Raw genomic sequence first — 19,852 nt, 5'->3', positions numbered from 1 at the left:
GGAGGCTGTGTGACAGAGCTATTGATCCTGGGAATCCTTTGCAGGTCACGGCTCACTCAACAGCCAGGATATAAGGAGTTTTTACACTTTCCTGGGCATGGTAGAAATATTCATGAATAATTTTCAGCAAGACAAAAAAAACTCCCAAAACCTGCTCCATCAGTTCAGAAGCCTTAGCACCCTCCTCCGCTGAATTACGCCCCCCTTTAAACGAATGTAGCAATTGGGTGTTTGTAGTAAACACTGGTCCAGAGAGGAGCCCTTGCTACCCCCCAGCGGCCAAAAGTGATGCAGAGCATGATGGGCCATTAGTATTCCTGTGCTCTCAAAGCAATACTGGGTCCAGTAGGACTCATGGACTACATAGATCCCCGAACAGAGGGTGCAGGCATCATTTCTGCCCACTCCAACTCACTTCCCCAGCCAGTTCCTGACCAGGAGCAAGTCACACCCACTTTGCTGTCACCTGGCTTCATGGTTTGGTCAGAAATTGGGACAGGAATAATATCTTAGAATCTGCATTCAGAGCCAGAGCCTGGTGTCCACCAATGCGTGGACAAAGCAGCCCAAAAGTACTTCACAACCTCTCCATGTTACTTCATATGCATGAAGATCAGGAGGGAAATTCCCGGGAGTCTACATGCAAGACCCTTTAGAGAGGAGCAGCAATTGTCCATTACTCCCTTCCAGGACATCACAAACCCATTGAGAGGCCATTCTGCCCACCCTCACTAGACTACACAGCGAGTCAACACCTTGCAGACATGGAGGGTGGAAGTGGTGGATAGATCATATCAAATCAATGTGGACTTTTTAGCTGTGTCCATGGCTAGAAGGGAATGCCACCCACCAACATCCATCGTCTCCATTCCATAGCCAGACGGGCAGAGATCCCAGGCAACCCACGAAATCCAAGTGGAGCAATTCAGCCACAACTGTATCTTTGCCCGGCAGCAACTGTTGATGCCCGGAGATGGTTTCTTGTGGAAGGCTCTAACCGCCACTCAAGGGCGGCTGGCAGATTATTTCTCATTGGAGAGGCATGAATGATCAAAGTGGGCCCCACAGGTTCTGCACTGGCCTTAACCTGCCAGAAAGGACACAGGTCTATTTTGCAAGTGGCTGACCGCCATAACTTCTGTCAACCCCACACCTTGGTGGGCAAGGCCATCCAGCAGATATCGTGCATTTCTTCCCTCCAGTCCCCTCAGGAACAGCCTGGGTCCCACCGACCTTATCTGAAAGCCGACAGCTCCTCAGGGAGGGGATGCTCTACTCAGTTACCGAGCTGAGGCAGTCTGGATGGATCAGACCACCCCTACTTGGGACTGGTTCGGCCAGTCTAGATGTCACAGCTACTACAGTGACAGCGGGAGGCTCTCTCCCCCTCAAAGGCAGCCACAGCAGGGGGGCAGGGAAACCCACTTTGGTGCAACTGAGCGGGCTTGAAGGGTCTCCCTGTAGCAGTACTCCTACCTTTGCTGTTTCAGCTGCATGGCAGGGTGGGGAATATCAAGACTAACAGGGTGCTCAGATTTCATCTCTCCCATTGCAGGGTTGATATGAATGGAATTGTAAGAACACCTAGAAGGCTGAAAACTTCCCCTCTGAGCCTCCGAATCTCATGAGGCTTCAGCTCAGAGTATTTTTTTAATGAGTTCTCTAAAAATGATGGAAAATAAAGTCCTATTTAGGACTGAGATGCTTAACTGTAGCAGCATAGAAAAAGGCACTGCGATCCTGACAGACAGCAACCAGAGACTGCTAAAGCAGATCAGCTATTTAAAACCCAGGACTTTTTAAAATAACTTGCTTAGATCAGCTATACACAGGGGAATAAAATGGATTTTAAACCCCAAAGCCTAAGTGTTAGGGTCCGGTTGGTAATAAGTAAGAGACACAAAAGGCAGGTTTAATGAGAACTTAATTTTGCATGTGTCCTTACAACATTTCACTGGACAAAAGGCATCATGTTACCTCAGGGCACTCCGTGTGTAATCCCAACCCTCTATCAACTTGCAAAGAAATTCACTAGCTTTATGGTGCGGAACATACATGGTTTTGCTCTATCAGCCCTAGGGTAAAAAACAATCGTTTGAGAGGGACATCACACACACACCCACACACAGCAAATTCACTAGAGCCTCTCCTGCTAGCCAGGAGAAAGTGCCTGGTTCATCAGAAGCTATATATGGCCCTAATTTCTGCCCTGCTATGGGAAGGAGCGCTTCCCACTTCTACAATTCAGCAAAAAACAAAAACAAACAAACAAACCCACCAAATCCCACTTGGCACACAGCTTATTTTTGCAACGGGGATTGATGACAGTCGTAAGACAGGGCACAACTTCTCAAGGAGAAATTGCGACTCTCTATGCCCCCTTCAAAAAAAACAAAACAAAACCCAACTCTTGTTACTAACAGAATATGAGGGGCAGAAAAGCCTGGTAGGGGGAGAAGATGCTTTGGGTCCTTTTCCTTTGCATTCCCCGTTCCCTCCCGCATCGACTCTCCTTGCTCGGTCATACTTACAGATCGAGGTGCAGGGAGATGGCTCATCGCTAATCTCCAGCGCCCGGATCTCCTCGGAAGATGCTGGGTGCGTGTTTGCGCGCTGTCCCCCGCTGCTGATTCTTCAGGACCACCCAGCAGCCCCCCCCCCCCCTCTCGCTCCACGCTGGGCAATGGGAGGCAGCAGGTTTCCGATGGTCCGAGGGCCGCCAGCTCCCGATTCCTTTGTCCTGAGCCCCCCAAATTCTACAGGGCTGAAATTGACGCAAATGTAAACCAACCAGGTGCAGGCAAGACTTTTAAGGCCGCTCCGCCTCCTTCCCCAGTCTTCCCCAGCACGACACGTTTGCCCGCTCTTTCAAAACCACTGGCCCAGCAAAAGTCGTGATGCGGGTTCTGTACTGCCGGGGGCAGCTGTCAGCCTGCCCTGACCCACCCCACGGGGACTGGGGGGGGGACGGGGAAGAGGCGGAAGCGGCCTCTAGTCATGGGAATTCCGCCTTAAAAAGCCGGTCTCCTGGATGCAGGGCGCAGTACTGCAGGCTTTTAGCCACTGCACCTGGAGTCGTGCGGGGACAGGGGGATTTTAAACTGCACTTGACCCCTCCCCACGGCTCCCCCCTCCCCCACGGCCACCCCGAAAGCCTTTTGCAAACATGCAATATATTTAATATACACAGGCCTTAAAAGCCGGTGAGCCCCTCTTTGAATCGCGCCGGGTCTGAAAGCTGCAGCTCTCCGAAGGGAAGTCACCCGAAATAACCCCGCCAAGCCGCACGGGTTTAAATGCAGCAGAGACGTACGTTCGAGAACAGGCACATTAGCAAGAAATCAGGGGCTGTCTGTCTGTCTGTCCGGCCGCCTCGCCCAACCAGAGCTCAGCCTTGCGGGCTCCCCACCAGCCCTTGCCTATCCCGCAACCGCAGCTGCTCCAGCAGCAGAGAAACAAAGGGCTGCAAAAGTGATTTATGGTCCGGCTCTGTTGCAAGGCAAGGCAAGATAATGGGGGCCTGGGAGGGAGGGGAACCAGAGCAGACGGGGGGGTGCATTGCACTGTACCGCATCAGCCTGCAAAAGGAGTTAATCGCAGGACACCGGCTGCATGCATGATGGAGACAGAAGACCGCAGCAAGGACTCTGCAGTGAGTCCACCTTCAATCTCCCTCCCCATTGTTCAGTGCTGCGCTCCCCAATGCCTCTCTCCCCCTCCGTGCAAAAAATAACAAAGACCCTTTCCCAGAGCACACTCACCCAAGTGAAACTTGGGGGGGGGGGGGGCCTAGCAGCTAGCGCTGGCTTGGTCAGACAGGACGGTATCCTACTGGCTCAGCTCAGCCATAGTTGCACTCAGTTCGTGGGTTCAAATCCCCCCTTCGCCCTCCCCTCTGAGCGTGTCACAGAGGGGCTTCCTTTTCTCCCCAGTGCACCTTTCTAATCTGTGTCTGGAGCTATAACAGCTCTTTCCGTGTAAAGTCGCCGCCTGCTCCTGAATTGCAACCTGTGGTATTTAGTAGGGCTGTGCGGTCTGGCTCTAGACCTTCCCTTTCATTGCTGGGTTGGAGACGCTGGTCAACGGTACTAAAAATCCTAATAGAAAAGTGGCACGTTCTTTAAAAAAAAAAATCCTCTACAATAATTAGTATCAGGACTGGCAAGCTGGGAACAGGTTGGATGAGAGAGGTTCTTTTAACAAAGGGGTGAGATTTGAAAGTGTCCCATTGCCACAGACACACCACAACCCCCTTCACAAGGAGGGAAGTACTTTAAGAAAAACCCGTAAAATTGATCCAAAATCATTGGAACCTTCCTCCGCAGGAATGCAGTTTTCTGTAAGGCCCCAAAGAGGATGGATTCCTGCAGAGCCCCGTTGAATCCAACAGACTTACATGCATAGCTGCCTAAAGGGATTCATTTGAGTAAGTTTTTGCAGTATTGCAATCTTTATGTGTAAAAAGAAAAGGAGGACTTATGGCACCTTAGAGACTAATAAAATTGGTTAGCCTCTAAGGTGCCACAAGTCCTCCTTTTCTTTTTGCGAATACAGACTAACACGGCTGCTACTCTAAAACCGCTCTTTATGTGTGTGTGTGTCTGTAAATACAGAGAGAAATAGATGTTAGCATTATAAAATAGGTATGAGAGAGACATTTTAATAGTCAAGAACATGGGTTAAATATTAAACTATATGTGTTGTAGAAAATGTGAGATAGAGAATATTTTGGTATTAAATTATACACATTCAATCTTGAAACATGTTTGCTCTGAGCACTTTTTAAAAACCCACCTTTCTACCAAAACAAAACACTCCACTGAACACTGTTCTCCTCCTAGGTAGGGGGTAAGAGAGAGAAGGAACCACACGCGAGGGACAGTAGCTCAGTATGTAAGAACCTATGTAGGATAGATATCGCGATTGATACTCAGAGATATCATAGAGAGAGTTCTGTAAAGATTCAAGTCAACATTGCCAAAGTAATTTGTTACTTGGGTGCCCAACTTGAGGCACTTTAAAGGGGCTTGGTTTTCAGAAAGTGCTGAAAACCAGGCCCTTTGGAGGAGTTTCAGACTGGGCACCTATACACCCTAGATCACTAGTCACTTATGCAAATCCAGCCTAGAGCGCTATCACCTGATGTCTTTAAAAAGGAATGTGCTTCAAGGGTTGGTGTTTGCTGTTTCATACTGAAATCTCGGTCTCTATATCAGTAGAGAGACTCAGAGCTCAAAAAGCAAGCCTATCTCCAGTTTCAACCAGTGCTTGTTCTGTGGTAGAGAGGTCCATCAACGGCTATTAGCCGAGATGGTCAGGGAGGCAACCCCATGCTCTGGGTGTCCCTAAGTCTCTGAGGACAGGTCTACACTTAAAATACTCCACCTCCATGAGAGACTTATCGGGAGAAGCCCTCCCGTGGACATAGTGCTGTCTACACTCGGGTCAACTCACCTGCAGAGCTCAGTGGTGTGGATTTTTCACACGCCTGAGCGACACAGTTCTACTGACTTAATTTCCTAGTGTAGGCCTGGCCTGGCTGGCTGCCAGAAGCTGGGACTGGAGAGCAGAGAATGGGTCACTGGAAAAATTCCCTGTTCTGTTCATTCTCTCTAAAGCATCTGTCCCCGGCCGCTGTCAGAAGACAGGACACTAGGCTAGATGGAGCACGGATCTGACCCAGTATGGTCCTTCTGCTGTTCCTCTTGACTCAGCGCAGGTCCTTTAACCGAGAGCGAGCTCCCCCTCCTAGATCGTAATCAGCTGAGCCTGCGGAGGCAGCTGTTGTCATGCGCCCTCCCGCGTGGCGATTCTGCACCCCCACCTTCGTGAACCAAGGAATCCACCCTCCCGGCCTCCCCCTCGGCCGCTGCATTGTGGGAGAGGCACGTTGCGGCGCCATGGCGGCTGGCGGCAGGAGGTGAGCGCGGCGCGCGGGCGGGCCCGCTGGGCTCGCGGCTGGAGGCCCGGGGCCCAGGGGTCGCTGGCACGTGCGCTGCCGCTTGCGCCGCCTCCGCTGCACGGGGCCGGGGTGGGTGGAGGGGGGGGGCGGCTCAGAGCCGGCGCTAGGCATGAGCCAAGCGGTTGTTTAGGGCCCCGAGCAGCTGGTGGGGCGGGGGATTAATTATTAGTATGTGTTGGGGGGGCTTCCAAAATATTCCTCCTTAGCCCCCCCCCCATGGGCTAGCACCCCCACTGGCGGGGGCGGGGGGGTTCTCTCCAGCTGCTCTAACCCCAAAGGAGTCTGCACCATGCACCAGCCAGGGACTCCCCTCTGGGGAGGGGTGGCCCACAAGGGAAAAGCTCCCCCCCAAGGGAACCCCCCCCCCCGGCTGCCCCCTTAGGTGTATGGGAAAGGGGCTGTGTTGGGGGCGGGGGAGAGCGATCATTGCATTTATAGTTCCTAGCCAGGCTCTGGGCCAGGGAAGGGGTGTCCAGAGCTGGGGGGCCGGATGAAGCCCCCTAAGGGCCTAACTGCAAAACTCGGAGTTGGATGGGGACCATCCCTGCAGTTTGTGGGTGGTCTGAGCCGGATCCAGCTGAGTTTTGTGTAGCAGCGAGGAAGGTGTTTGGGGTGAAAGGAGCCATGCTTATAGCAGGCTTTATTTGCTTCTGGGCCGGGGTCACTGAGAGCTTGGAGCTGGGGGCACCTCTTATGAATATTGCATACTGGCATCATTTATCATCAATTGTGATAGGGCCCTGAGGCACCAGTCACAGATCAGGGCCACGAACTGTACAAACACAGTGGTTGGAAGCTTTAAATTTGTATCCAATCGCCTCTCTTCAAACCGGAATTTCTTAAGGTGATGGCCCCTGAAAAGTGAGCAGTGATTAGAAAGATATTGATCCCTTCTCATCCTTAACAAGTGATAGTATTTCTGCGTGTTATGCAAAACGGCACGGGCTGCAAAAGAGACTTGTGCCGTTAACTTTTGTTAAAGTGTGTGATTATAAACTAGTTATTAAGTCAACAGGCTGTTCATCTTGTAATTCCTCTTCCTGGTTGAAATAAAACGTGGGAAGCCTTTAAATTAAATAGCTTTTGGTGAGCTACAAAACAAAGCGGGTGGTCTTTGGTGTTGTAAGAGCTTCCTGCACTTTCTAAATGATTTCTGGGGTGTAAAGCACTGTGTTTTGTGTGTAACCTTGTACCTACTGGATCAGGTAAAGTCAGAAGTTATTACTATACTGTAGTTTCAACAAAAGGTGGTTTATTGGGAATGTTGGCTCTGCTACTGATCAGAAACACGCATCTCCTAGACTAAAAGGACCATACCTTTTCTTGGGTCAGATATTTTGCATCCCTTATGAATAGGCCAGGTGAAGCCTGTGGACCCACTTCATGAGTAAAATTTGGGATACTGAAATCTTACATTAACTATCGAGATGGCTGTTTTTCTCTGGTAAATACTTTGTATCATGCTGAGTACGTATTCTTTTTTGGTTGCGGGGTGGGAGTCGGGGATGGGCAGGAGTGCTGTATGATATGAGCGTCAAAATCAGCTTGATTTAAAACCCTTAATCCTCTCCCCTTCCTCCCTCTTCCTACCTTGTTTCTCTTCTCCCTCTGGAATTAGAAAACTGGCAGAGCTGAGCGTTGATGAATTTTTAACTTCCGGATTTGAGTCAGAAGTTGATGGTGACTCAGAAGAGGAGACCTCAGAGCTCGTGGAAGAGCCTGCTAATCGGAAACAAAGCCAGAATGGCCTGGCAGGAGGAAAGAAGAAGGAGCCACTCAAAGTTAAAACTGCAGAAAAGTAAGTGTGGCTGCTTGTTGATTGGGGAAGTGTGAACAGTCCTTGAAGGTATAGATTCTTCCACTCCACTGACCCACCTTAAAAAGTGTTTCAGTTCTAAGCACATCATCTTAATAAAGCCTGAGATACTGGTGCTTTGTCCACAAAATGAAAACAATAATCCCTAGCTCTTATATAGCTCTTTTCATCTGTCGATCTCAAAGTGATTTACAGAAGAGGCCAGTAGCATTATCCCTATCGTACGGGTGGGCAAATTGAGGCACAGAGAGGTGTGACTTGCCCAGGGTCACCCAGCAGACCAGTGGCAAAGCCGAAAGCACTCAGCCCCGAAACCCTTTGCTCCAATTTACACAGAGCTTTATTTAATCCCTTCTAAAGCACTGTTCTTTGCGTCCGTCTACACTACAACAGTAATAGAATCCAGGGGCTCAGTTACAACATGCTTGACCCCTGAACTGATTTTCCTAAATTGGTTTGTTCTAGCTATAAATGTGGACAGGATCTAGCCATGTTTTAAGCATATCCCCTAATTGGCTACATGTCCCAGGACTGTAGCTTGGCTGAGGGACACAGTAAAGTCCTGTTTATGGTACAAATCCAAACTGGATTAGGGAGCAACTGTTGTTGCTGGGCCCCCAGGCTTGGTGCTATGTGTAGAATTAATGGGCCTTTAAACTTGGTTGGAAAATCTGGTGTGAACTTTTGGCTGTTCTCACTGGCACCCTAGAACGTTGCCTCTCCGTTAGCAGAATGTTAGGGTGTTGTAGAAATAGAGCTAGCTAAGATCAGATTGTCGTACTAATTTTTCACTGAAAAGTTGCTGGAATTTATTGGTTGAAGTGGTTTTTAAATGTCAACATTTCACAATTTGTTTTCCCCAAGACAACTTTACAAAAAACGTTTTTCCCCTCTGGTGCTATCCGGACAGGTGATCTGCTAGGTCACTCCAATCCTTGACTCTGAGAGCCAGCCTTACCCTGCTCTGCTGTGAGAACCCCCACTCCTGGGCTGGTCACGCACAGCCTCTGGCATGTAAGCTGCTCCTTGGATTGTGCAACCGAATGACACCAGCCAATATCTCTGGTCCCAGACACAACCCTAGGAACCTCCACCTTGCAGTGTCCAGTTATACCCGCTGGACGCTGCAAGCTTATATGAATTTGTCAATTTAACAAAGAAATTGATATGCACCAGGCTTGTTATCCCAAGGAAAGTCTCTGACACACTTCAAACCAAACGCACTGCTTCTGGTAGAACAAACAAACAGATTTATTAACTATAAAGATAGATTTTAAGTGGTTATAAGTCAAAGCACAAGAAGTCAGATTTGGTCAAATGAAATAAAAGCAAAACACATTCTAAGTGATCTTAACACTTTCCATGTCTCTACAAACTTACATGCTTCTCACCACAGGCTGGCTGGTTGCTCTTCAGCCAGGCTCTCCCCTTTGATCAGCACTCTGGTCGCTTGCTGTGGTGTCTGTAGATGGAGGTGGGAGAGAGAGAGCGCAGGGCAAATGTGTCTCCCTTTTATCATGTCCTTTTTTCCCTCTTGGCTTTGTCCCGTCTCCACCCTCCCCTCCCCCCCCCCCTTCAGATGAGCTTTACTTCATCACAGTTCCAAATTGACCAAAGGAAGGGGGTGACTCCCTGGAGAGTCTAACAGATTCTTTTGTTGCTGCCTAGCCCAGTATCCTTTGTTCCTGTGAGGCTGGGCTGGGTTTGTCCCATACCTGATGAGGTGTGAACTGCCTCTCTGTTCTTGGAGAGTTTTTTGCCTGTGCTTGTTTAAGTCATGAGGATACGTTTTCAGCCTCATAACTATATACATGAAATTATAACCTGTAACAATTACTATAACATCACTATAACAACCATGCTCAGTGCATCACGAGCCTTCCGAAGACGCCCAACATGACAAACTTTGCATTGGATACCACACAATCATTTTATAAAGATGAACCTGGGGGGGGGGTGTATGGTATTCCCCCGAGGTACAGAGTGTTGCACCTGGTTTGTATTATAAGGTGATATGATCTTCTGGCCTGTCTTTGCCAAGTTTCCAAAGTGATGTGTTCCCTTGCAGATTCCAAGGACAGCTTTTTTTTTTTTTTTTGCTTTCCTGTGGAATTTAGAAGGACCTTTCTGAACAAAGGATGTCAGCAAAAGATGTGAATGAAAACTTATTTTACCAACTCAAAGGGGTTTTCTCCCAAAGCAAGCAGTGAAAGATTCCCAGAATCCTGTGCACCGTGGCCCTGATTCAGGAAAGCCAGCCTTATTTAGGACAGCATTTAAGCATATGCATTTTAGAGTCTGGGCTTTTTTGAACAGCTTAGATTGGTTTGCTTGTACAATTCCTAACGTACTTTCTGCTCTGAATAAATAACCAGGTCTTAATTCTTCTGATCCCCCTCCATCAGGAACGTGAAGAAAGGAAAGGCAACTGAGCACAAAGACCAGCTCTCGCGGCTGAAGGAACGTGATCCTGAATTTTACAAGTTCTTGCAAGAAAATGACCGCTCCCTGCTGAACTTTGATGACTCGGACGACTCTGACGAGGAGGAGAAGGGGCTGCACACTCTGCCTGAAACGCTCGAGGTACTGGGTTCTGGAGGATGGAGGAGTATCTTAGGCATCTTTAAAATAGGTTACCTTCATGGCATAACCATTGCTTGTGAGTTTCAGTGCAACGGCTGAATTTGCTTCTGGTGTGTGATGGTACAGAGCAGTAGGGAAATGTCTCCTCAAAGGTCTGCAGGCAGTTAGGGCTGGTAGCCTGGAAACCAGTTGTTGATTTAAATAATAATAGTGCAATAATCTAGTATTTCCAGCAGCCAATCACCTGCCCCTGAGCCTTGCAGCATCCCTGTGAGGTGATAGGGTATTGTTCTACATGGAGACACTGACATCTGGCAATGGTCCTCCTCTTCCACATTCCCTGGGCTTTCTGCACTTTCCCACCCGCACACTTGGGAGAGTCTCCCACGTGCAGAGCACCCTTACTCTCCTCCAAGTCGCTCCAGACGGCCCCCTTCTTCCTATTATTTATTATTTTATTTCCATAGATCTTAGGGGCCCTCATTGTGGGTCAGGACCCCACTGTGCTAGGCGCTGTAAATTTCTGCACACACTCTGGTATTTGAACTGCTGTCCTGTATGTCACATGTGCCTGTGTAAGGCTGTGAGCTCTTTCTGGGGGTGACGTCTGTTTGCGGTCGTAGAGGGCTTTGTTCTTACTGCCTCTGAGTCATACGTGTTGCTAGTGACAGAGCCAGGAGGAGAATCCACTGCCTCCAAGGTCTGGGCTACGCTTCATGTAGGGTGACGTAGCTACCGCATGCGGGGGTGTGGATTTTTCATGCCTAACGCCTGGTGTGGATGCATCTAGGTCCTGGGAGAGGCAGAGTTCCTACAGTGGCAGACACACCCCTTTGGTCACTGCAGTCTGCACCTATGCTACTGACTTACAGCGTCACAGCTACAGTAGGCCCACAGTGTAGACGTGGCCTGACCTCCTGTCAGCCGCTCTAGCCATTTGATTTTCCTTTCAAGGGGCAGTGGTGGGCAGGGGAAACGGAGACTGATCTGCAAACCCAGCGCCACCCTGTCAATGTCTCTGGCCGTTGTAGGAAGCAAGTGACGAGGAGGAGGAAACGGTCAAGCGGAAGAAAGCTGACTTTATCACCGTGACCTTGAAGATGGTGGAACAATGGAAACAGGCTGCAGAGGTGAGAGATGAGCCCACTGTTTTGTAAGTGGGGAGAGAGTTTTGGCCCGATTGAAAGGCCTCCCCCACAGCACAATGCTGAGATCCTTGCTTTTTAAAAACATATGGACACTAGGCACCAGGGAGATGGCCCAGGCACTGGGCCTGCCAGCTGGGGGGCAAAGTGGGTGAAATGTCTTTGCCTTGCTGCCTCTTGGTCTGTGTTTGGTTCCTGTCACTGCTAGTTAAAAGCACAAATGTTATTCTCAGGCCTGCTCTCCGCACAGTCTTTGTACAGTACAGCGATGTCCTGTTTTATTGAAATAGTTAAAACTGGTACAACCTCCCTACAGATGCAGTTAGACCAGTATCGCTTATGCCTCTTCCCATAGGGAATAGTTATACAAATCTGAGGCAACTTTATGCCAATATGGGGCAGACAGGGAGGTTGTACCGCTTTAATTGCATAGCATAGTTAGTGCAGGGCAATTATTGTGTGTAGACGAGCCCTAAGTAACTGCCTGATTGTATTATTTGCTCCCTTCTATCACACCACTGCATGGTCTCCTGTTTGTCCTTGTAAGGGGTTGTTTGTGCTCACCACTGTGGCACCTCCTGCTGGTTGCTCTGGGAATTAGCTGTGTCCATCAGCAGGGCACCCTCCTCTTGTGGTGTCTCACTCTCTGTTACTGCTTCTCCAGCATCTCCGCTGTCTGTGGGGACCTGCGTCGCTCCCGGACCATGGCGTCCTCTTCAGCACATGGCACTCCATCTGTGCCCCAGCCTGTTGTCTCCCCCCTTCCCGGGGAACTGGCAGTCCTTCGCCCGGCCTCTTGCCGGTGTGGTGAACTGCAGTCCTTTGGCTGGCCACTTCCTTCTGCGGCCAGTGGGGCAAAATGTGGGGGCCCAGGCCCGCCCGCTACTCTGGGCCCTGACCCAGGGACCTTATAACTGGCAGCCGCTCACTGCATCGCCTTCCCCTCTGCAGCTACCTGCTTTCCTTGGGCCACTTCCCTGTAGCCCCAGAACCTACTCGGTCCCTGTATCAAGGCCTCCCTCTGGGAGCCAGCCAGGCTGGAGTTCCGCTTGCCCCCCTGACCCTCCTCAGCACTGCTGTGTCCCGGGCACACCTCTCTAAAGGCAGCCAGTCCTTCTCCCTCAAGCTCCAGGGAGAGTCTGAGCTCCTCTCTGCTCTGCGGCCCTTCTTATAGGGCCCAGCCTGGCCCTGATTGGCTGCTTCTAACCCTTCCTCTGATTGGCTGGGTTCTGCACAGCCACTCCAAGGGCTGCTATTAACCCTTTGTCAGCCAGTGAGGAGCAGCTGCCCCGTCACAGTCCTCTTAATTTAGGGCCCAATCCCACATGCGCTGATGTACGTGAGTGACTTGACTTGAATGCGTGGAGGTTGCAGCATGTGACGGAGAGCCAGCCGGCCCAGTCCCCTGGGTCTGTGCCCAGGTGGCTAGCCCATGCTGCCTGTGTCGCTGTGTCCACACTGCTATATTTAGTATGCTGGCTCAAGCTGAGCTAGTGTGTGTCTGTGTTTCCAGGCTGGGAGGCTCGCTCCCAGCTCTAGTGTGTAGACATACCCACAGGGTCCCATTGATTGTATGCTTTCGGGACAGGCTTCTCTCTGACTCTGAATGTCTTCTGTGTAGTATAAAGGTCCCCCTTGATAGTTTTCCTCCCCCAGGCTGTGGCTGCAATCCCCAGAAATCTGGAGTCCTGATCTACATGGTTTTTGGATCATCTGGTTTAGAATCTGTGGCTGAAGGGCTGTTGGAGCCCATGTTCGGAGAGGCTAATGGTCTCCTGTGGTTCGGGGTGTACCTCCAGGGCAAAGCTGTGTGTATCAGGTGTGAGAGAGAGCAAATTTGGTGCTCATCCACCTCGGCAGCGTCTTCTCACCCAGAAACCTGTACACAGAACAGCATGATAGAATGAGCACGCTGAGCAAGACGGTTCTGCCAACCATGTAACATGTGGATGAGGCATCTGGCTTGTTTAGCTGTGACACTGGCCCCTGCACGGTTACTGGCTTGACCAGGGGGTCTCAGCTTCAGTTTGCAGGCTATGTTAAGAGGCCAGCGCGACTCCAGCGTTTCACATGAGGTCACGGAAGCGAGTGAAGTTGCACATCTGGTCTTCACTCCCCAGGTTTCCTCCGAAGCACTCTGCCTCCTGCATGTCCTGCAGATTTTTTTAATAGCGTTTAGAACACTGTAACGTGCCTCAGTCTCCCCAGCTGTATAAACGGGATACTCATTCTTTCCTGCTTCTGTGAAGCACTTTGAGCTCTATTGATGAAAAGCGCATAATGAGGGATGATTGTTAATGAAGGAATATAGCTGCCTCCATTTTCCTTTCCCTTTATTGCTGACGTTTCTTTATTCCTCTCTCCCAGAAGCAACTAACACCGAGGCTCTTCCATGAGATCACTCAGGCCTTTAAAGCATCTGTGGCAACTACCAAAGGAGATGACGGTGGGGCCGACCCCAGCAAATTCAAAGTCACCGACAGTGCCGGTGAGAGCTTTTGTTCCGGCTAGAGGCTGTCTAGACTTATTTCATAGGGGGCAGGTGGTGTGGAATAAGGGCCTGGGGACAAGGTGTGTGGCAATTCAAGGCCTATCAGGAGAAAATAAAATCAGTGGAAATGAAAATGATCTTCATCCTAGTTCCATGCATATCTTGTGGCTTTCAGTTTAACAGCATAACTCCTCCAGATGACGAAGGTTCTACGTGGGGACAGCCCCACCTTGTATAGTGCCCGTTCTGGAAGGGGGTCCTGAAGCAGCAGGATTTCAGCTAATATTGTTCGGGCGGACCTGAGACAGCACTGAGGGATGTCGACAAAAGTAGCCTTATCTAACAGCCCCATTTGCTGTTATGGGGATGACCATGTCTCACCTAAAATTGTGACTTAGCGTCAACTGCTGATTCTTTCCTCGCTGCATTAATTTTATTTATTTGAAGTATGAAAGAATTGTCCCAACTCACGTGCATCTGTCCCCCGGAAATTTAGTTGCTGCCTACTTTTTGAAAAATGTGGGTGCTGGAAAAGCTTCTTAGTGCACCCTGCTTAGAATCAGCCCTGGATCGTTGCTGCATTTCAGAATCGATAGAGGGTGTTCTCTCTCCACTCCGTAGTGCCCATGTGGAACACTACAGCCGCTCAATGTGGCTTCCTTTCAAGACAATCCTTCGTTTTCTAATTCAGTAAATGACATAGTAACAAGGTGCTATCTGATGACATTGCTTTAAAAAAACACCACCAAAACACGTAATTCCTGGTTTCTTGCCTCTTATTATTTTTTGTAGTACCTAGCAGCTCCAATCATGACCAGGGCCCCCGTGTGTTAGATGCTGTGCCAACCCAGAGCGAAGAGAGGGACCTCATGCGCAAGGGGTCCTTGTCCAAAGAGCTTACAATCTAAGGAATCTTACTCTTCAGGAAGGAATTCCTGAGTGGGAGTGGGTGGAGAGAGAGAGTAGACTGATTTGTGCAAACCTGTGAAAGACCCCCAGGTCCTGTTCTGAGCTCAGTGGTGACAGTTCTGTTTCAGGTTAGCAAGGGGGCTGGGAAGTGAATGGGAAACCAGTCATAAGTATTTTACTGACATGTTCTTTTTTGGTTTAGTATTTAATGCCCTGGTGTCCTTCTGCATTCGGGATCTCTTTGGCTGCCTGCAGAAACTGCTTCAGGTGAAGGTGGTGAAAGACAAATCAAAGTAAGTTCCAGGCAATTGCATTGCAGATAAGTGTCGTCTGGGCCTTTCCCAGCACTGAGGCCTGGGCATGCTGGTGGAAGAATTGACAGAGAAGCAGCTCTTGCAGGTGGAAGAATTGGCAGAGATGCAGCTCTTCCTGTGTAGTGGAAAAACCATTTGTTCCTGCCTATGGGCTTCTTATCCTTGAGCCTCAATCCTTCTGAATTCCCCAGTGCAGGAGGTGTCCAGCGTGAACCTTTTCCTCCTGCACTGGGGAATTCTGAAGAAAGTGGCATTTTATTTGGGGTGAAGGGAAAAATGGTTTGTGACTGACCTGCTTGCCCTTGAGATGTGACTTGGTAGCAATTCACCCTACTGCTTTCGATGTTTACTGCTGTGGGTGTGCTAGGCGCCAGATTCTGGTGGGTTGAGAGCTTCTAGGTTTGACCTGGTCTGCGTTAGATCATGGATGGAATGGGGAACAGCAATGCGCAGCTGGGCTAGTGAGGGTACAATTAATCCCTTGTTCCTAAATGCAGACGTCAGTCCAGAAGCTCTGTGTTGCATTCCTCTCTGCTGTCATCTGAGCTGACTAGAGCCTTCATTAGAGACGGGGGGATTTCTGACTCATGGGCCCAGTTTTGTTTGCTGGAATTCTGGTTGGCTGCCAAACTGCCTTGGGCTGGGATCTCGTACTGACCCATGGTAAACAGGGTTCGGCTAGAGCTGTACTTGGAAGGGTGACCTCCAAGGGTCATCCAGGGCTGCTGGTAGCATTCTTAGCTCTGAGTCCCCCCTGGACCAGTGTTACAGTGGTGCTGGAAGTAAAGCTCTGACCACCTGTTAAAAGATCCCCAAGCACTCTCTGCAAGATGTGTTAGTCCCTCTATCCTGGCCGTGTTCCACCTAGGGTATCTGTGTTCTTCATTTACCAGAATCTTCGCTGCGGTTTCCTTCTCTTTCTGCCCTACAATCTTATGCAGTGTTACGTAGCAGGAGTGTTCCACCCCAGAGGTGGTTGCACTTACACAGGCATTACTCTATCTGCCATGCAAGTGTGCAAAGTGCAAAGGCATCCTAGGCAGGTTTTAATGCTACTATTGTTAATGTCCCTGTTTAGCCTGGTTAGGGATGGGATGGGGGTTGAGGTCAACTCTGAATTTCCTGTTGGCGTTGGTGGCAAAGCGTAAGTCTCCGTTCCCTGTGCTGTTGCTCTGAAATAGCAATATAGTGCTGATTGCAGAGAACAGTTCCCTCTTTCCTCCTTGCACTCCTTACTGATGCGAACTCTGTGTGAAGTCCATGATAGGTTTGCCTGGCAAACACTCAGCCCTGCAGTTGTTAGTCCATGTGGGCGTGAGCTCATGAGTGGCACAAGTGAGATCGGTGCTTTTTTTCTCACGCCGGCTAGGCCACTCATAACTGTACGTCATAATCCGTGTAACTCCAGCCGTCTTGCAATAGAAATCAGTCCTATTTTTAAGCCATGGCCCCGGGATGCCTGAACAGAAGGCAAATGGGGCTGAATGCCAGACACCCCCGCTCCATTTCAGCATCCGTTCTGTTAGCCAGATGGAGAGGGATGCGCGGGAGCTTCCCCTTGTGCCCTGGAGTAATGTCGTGCAGGCCTGGGGCACCCTTTGGATGACAAAGCCTTACTCCTTTTATAATGAGATTGTAACGCTTTTACGCCCCCCCTCTCCTTGCCATGTGGAAGATGCTGGTTTCCTGGGAGTTTCCATAGTGTAATGATTCATTGTCACTTTTAGCTCTAAACTATACGCGACTCCCACTCAGCCTGTGTTCTCTCCCTGTTCATTCCTAGGATGGTGCTGCCCTCTACCAGCCCACTCTGGGGCAAGCTGAGGCTGGATGTCAAGATGTACCTGAGCTGCACCATCCAGGTAAAGACCTGCAGTATGTCTGTTAGGAGGCTGTTGTCCTGGGCACTGCTGGGTTTCTGTTGGGAAGCAGGTTTATATTTTGGGATCATGTGCCTAGGATCAAGGGAGATACACTGCTTGCTTCTAGCTAACTGTCCCTTTAAAGGTGACACCTCGCCACCTAAACACAAACGAGCCAGTTGACAAAGCAGATGACTGTGTTAGTGGCATTAATTGCTCTGATTTCACAAACTTAGCTTCCTTCTGGGAGGCAATTCTTGCAGTTTTAAGGTCACGCCTGCCTTCTGCTCAACTTGAAATCTCATCAGGTTAAAGTCGTTTCAGGTCCTGGGCCTGCTTCATAATGGATGCTCCCTTTCCTGCAGTGAAACCTGCAATGAGGTTGAGTTTATCAGGCGCCATATCCCAACCTCACCAACTATAATTCTGCTGCAACTTTATTAGAAGATCCTACCTGTGCTAAGTTGCTGGTGTCCAGTTTTCCAGGGAGGGTCAATGTGTGTTTATAAAGCTGGGTTCCATTCCTCCTAGATCAAGATTTTTGGGGAAGACTTAGGGAAGCCAACAGACTGTTTCATCGTGTACCCCCAAATGAGGGAGAGTTGGACTTAAAAAACAACAAAAAACAAGAAAACAGCATAAATTGTTCATTCTCCAAGGCAGTGGTGGGGCTCTTGGGGGAAGGGAGAGCAGGTAAACAAAGTGAAAGTGCTGACACCCTTCCAGGCCATAAGCCGTCAAAATGATTCAGCAGAAAAGCATTCTTGAGCAGCAAAGCCTTTTCCTCGAGGGGTAGTGCTTACAGCAAGCAAGGTAACTAAGGATTGCAATAGAACAGGAAAAGGCATCTGTCCAATGGGGATAATTATACTTCCCTCCCTTAGAGAGCTAACGATTAAAAGCTCTAGATAAAAGCTAGGTATTATTATTATTATTATGTATCATTAAGATGTTTCAAGCTTATAGGACAAGAAGCAATGGGCTTAAATTGCAGCAAGGGCAGTTTAGGTTGGACATTAGGGAGTTAAGCACTGGAACAAATTGTCTAGGAAGGATGTGGAATCTCCGTCATTGGAGGGTTTTAAGAACAGGTTAGACAAACACCTGTTGGGAATGGTCTAGCTCAGGGGTGGACAAACTACAGCCCAGGGGCCACATCCGGCCCGTCCGAGCATTTAATCTGGCCCTCAGCTCCTGCCGGGGAGCGGGGTTGGGTGTTTGCCCCGCTCCGGTGCTCCCGCTGGGGAGCAGGGTCAGAGGCTTGCGCAGCTCCCAGGAAGCAGCCGGCATGACCTCCCTCTGGCTCCTACGTAGTACGTGGAGGTATGGACAGGCGGATCTGCATGCTGCCCGATCCGCAGGTGCTTCCCCCGCAGCTCCTATTGGCTGTGGTTCCCGGGTAATGGGAGCTGCAGGGGTGGCACCTGCGGACGGGGTAGCGCACAGAGCTGCCTGGCTGTGCTTCAAAGCCAGAGGGGGGATTTGCTTCCGGGAGCTGCTTGTGATAAGTGCCGCCCAGAGCCTGCACCCCTGAGCCCCCCACCCTGTGCTCCAGTCCCCTGCCACAGCCCTGATCCGCCCTCCGAACCCCTCGATCCCAGCCCAGAGCCCCCTCTTGTACCCCAGAGCCCTTACACCCACCTCCCTGCACCCCAACTCAAAGCCCCCTTTTGCACCCTGAACTCCTTATTTCTGGCCCCAACGCAGAGCCCGCACCCCCAGCCAGAGCCCGCACCCCTACACCCAATTTCGTGAGCATTCATGGCCCACCATACAATTTCCACACCCCGATGTGGCCCTCAGGCCAAAAAGTTTGCCCGCCCCGGTCTAGCTATTCCCTAGTTCTGCCTTGAGTGCAGGGGACTGAACTAGATGACCTCTCAAGGTCCCTTCCAGTCCTACACTTCTGTGATTCTGTGTGGTCAACTCAAAATCTAGACAAGTTAAAAAGTATTTCCAGTTCTCTGCCTGCTATCGAGCAGACCCCCTCGCACCAACGTTATGTTGGCTTTATAATCATGCTCCCGTTTTTAAAAAATACGTTTTACTCTCTCCTGTGGCTGTGCGAGAGGCTTGCAGGCTATAGCTGCCAGCAACCACAGCGTGATATCTAGGCTTGCGTAAACGAGAGCAGTGGAAGGGATAGAGAGGAGACCAATTGCCTCCTCTTTCAGCTGTGGTGATTTGCAGTGTGAGTTGGCACAGTAGCTGGTAAAACACTTTTCAGCACTGCAGTGACTGTAAACTCGATGACAGGTTTCAGAGGAACAGCCGTGTTAGTCTGTATTCGCAAAAAGAAAAGGAGTACTTGTGGCACCTTAGAGACTAACCAATTTATTTGAGCATGAGCTTTCGTGAGCTACAGCTCACTTCATCAGATGTTTACCGTGGAAACTGCAGCAGACTTTATATACACACAGAAATCATGAAACAATACCTCCTCCCACCCCACTGTCCTGCTGGTAATAGCTTATCTAAAGTGATCAACAGGTGGGCCATTTCCAGCACAAATCCAGGTTTTCTCACCCTCCACCCCCCCACACAAATTCACTCTCCTGCTGGTGCTAGCCCATCCAAAGTGACAACTCTTTACATAATCAAGTCGGGCTATTTCCTGCATAGATCAAGGTTTTCTCACATCCCCCCCACCCCCATACACACACAAACTCACTCTCCTGCTGGTAATAGCTCATCTAAACTGACCATTCTCCAGGTTTAAATCCAAGTTAAACCAGAACATCTGGGGGGGGGGGGGGTAGGAAAAAACAAG

General features: G+C 49.9%; 2 protein-coding genes across 7 annotated transcripts in view; one reads left to right on the top strand and one right to left on the bottom strand.

Moving 5' to 3' along the window:
* KLHL17 (kelch like family member 17) overlaps positions 1–3,902 on the bottom strand; it is a 38,095-nt gene extending 34,193 nt beyond the window's left edge. For 3 of the 5 annotated variants that reach the window (XM_073316565.2, XM_073316567.2, XM_073316566.2), the window contains exon 1: positions 2,532–3,081. The gene's annotated coding sequence lies outside the window, so the exon portion shown is untranslated. Of the gene's footprint in view, positions 1–2,531; positions 3,083–3,761 lie in introns of those variants that run through there. The other 2 variants (XM_078849305.1, XM_078849306.1) reach the window with 2 other exon arrangements.
* Positions 3,903–5,829: 1,927 nt separating this feature from the next.
* The window catches only part of NOC2L (NOC2 like nucleolar associated transcriptional repressor), an 87,435-nt gene continuing 73,412 nt past the window's right edge, over positions 5,830–19,852 (top strand). The window contains exons 1-7 of one of the 2 annotated variants that reach the window (XM_073317129.2): positions 5,830–5,920; positions 7,581–7,760; positions 10,184–10,361; positions 11,393–11,491; positions 13,877–13,994; positions 15,109–15,199; positions 17,004–17,082. In XM_073317129.2, coding sequence (XP_073173230.2) covers positions 5,901–5,920; positions 7,581–7,760; positions 10,184–10,361; positions 11,393–11,491; positions 13,877–13,994; positions 15,109–15,199; positions 17,004–17,082 — 765 coding nt within the window. In that variant the 5' untranslated portion in view covers positions 5,830–5,900. Of the gene's footprint in view, positions 5,921–7,580; positions 7,761–10,183; positions 10,362–11,392; positions 11,492–13,873; positions 13,995–15,108; positions 15,200–17,003; positions 17,083–19,852 lie in introns of both variants that reach the window. The other variant, XM_073317128.2, reaches the window with a different exon arrangement.

The sequence above is a fragment of the Lepidochelys kempii genome, chromosome 18, assembly GCF_965140285.1.
Source record: "Lepidochelys kempii isolate rLepKem1 chromosome 18, rLepKem1.hap1, whole genome shotgun sequence".
Taxonomy (NCBI): domain Eukaryota; kingdom Metazoa; phylum Chordata; order Testudines; family Cheloniidae; genus Lepidochelys; species Lepidochelys kempii.
The sequence above is the reverse complement of the archived record's forward strand: the minus strand, read 5'-3'. Positions and strand labels throughout refer to the sequence as shown.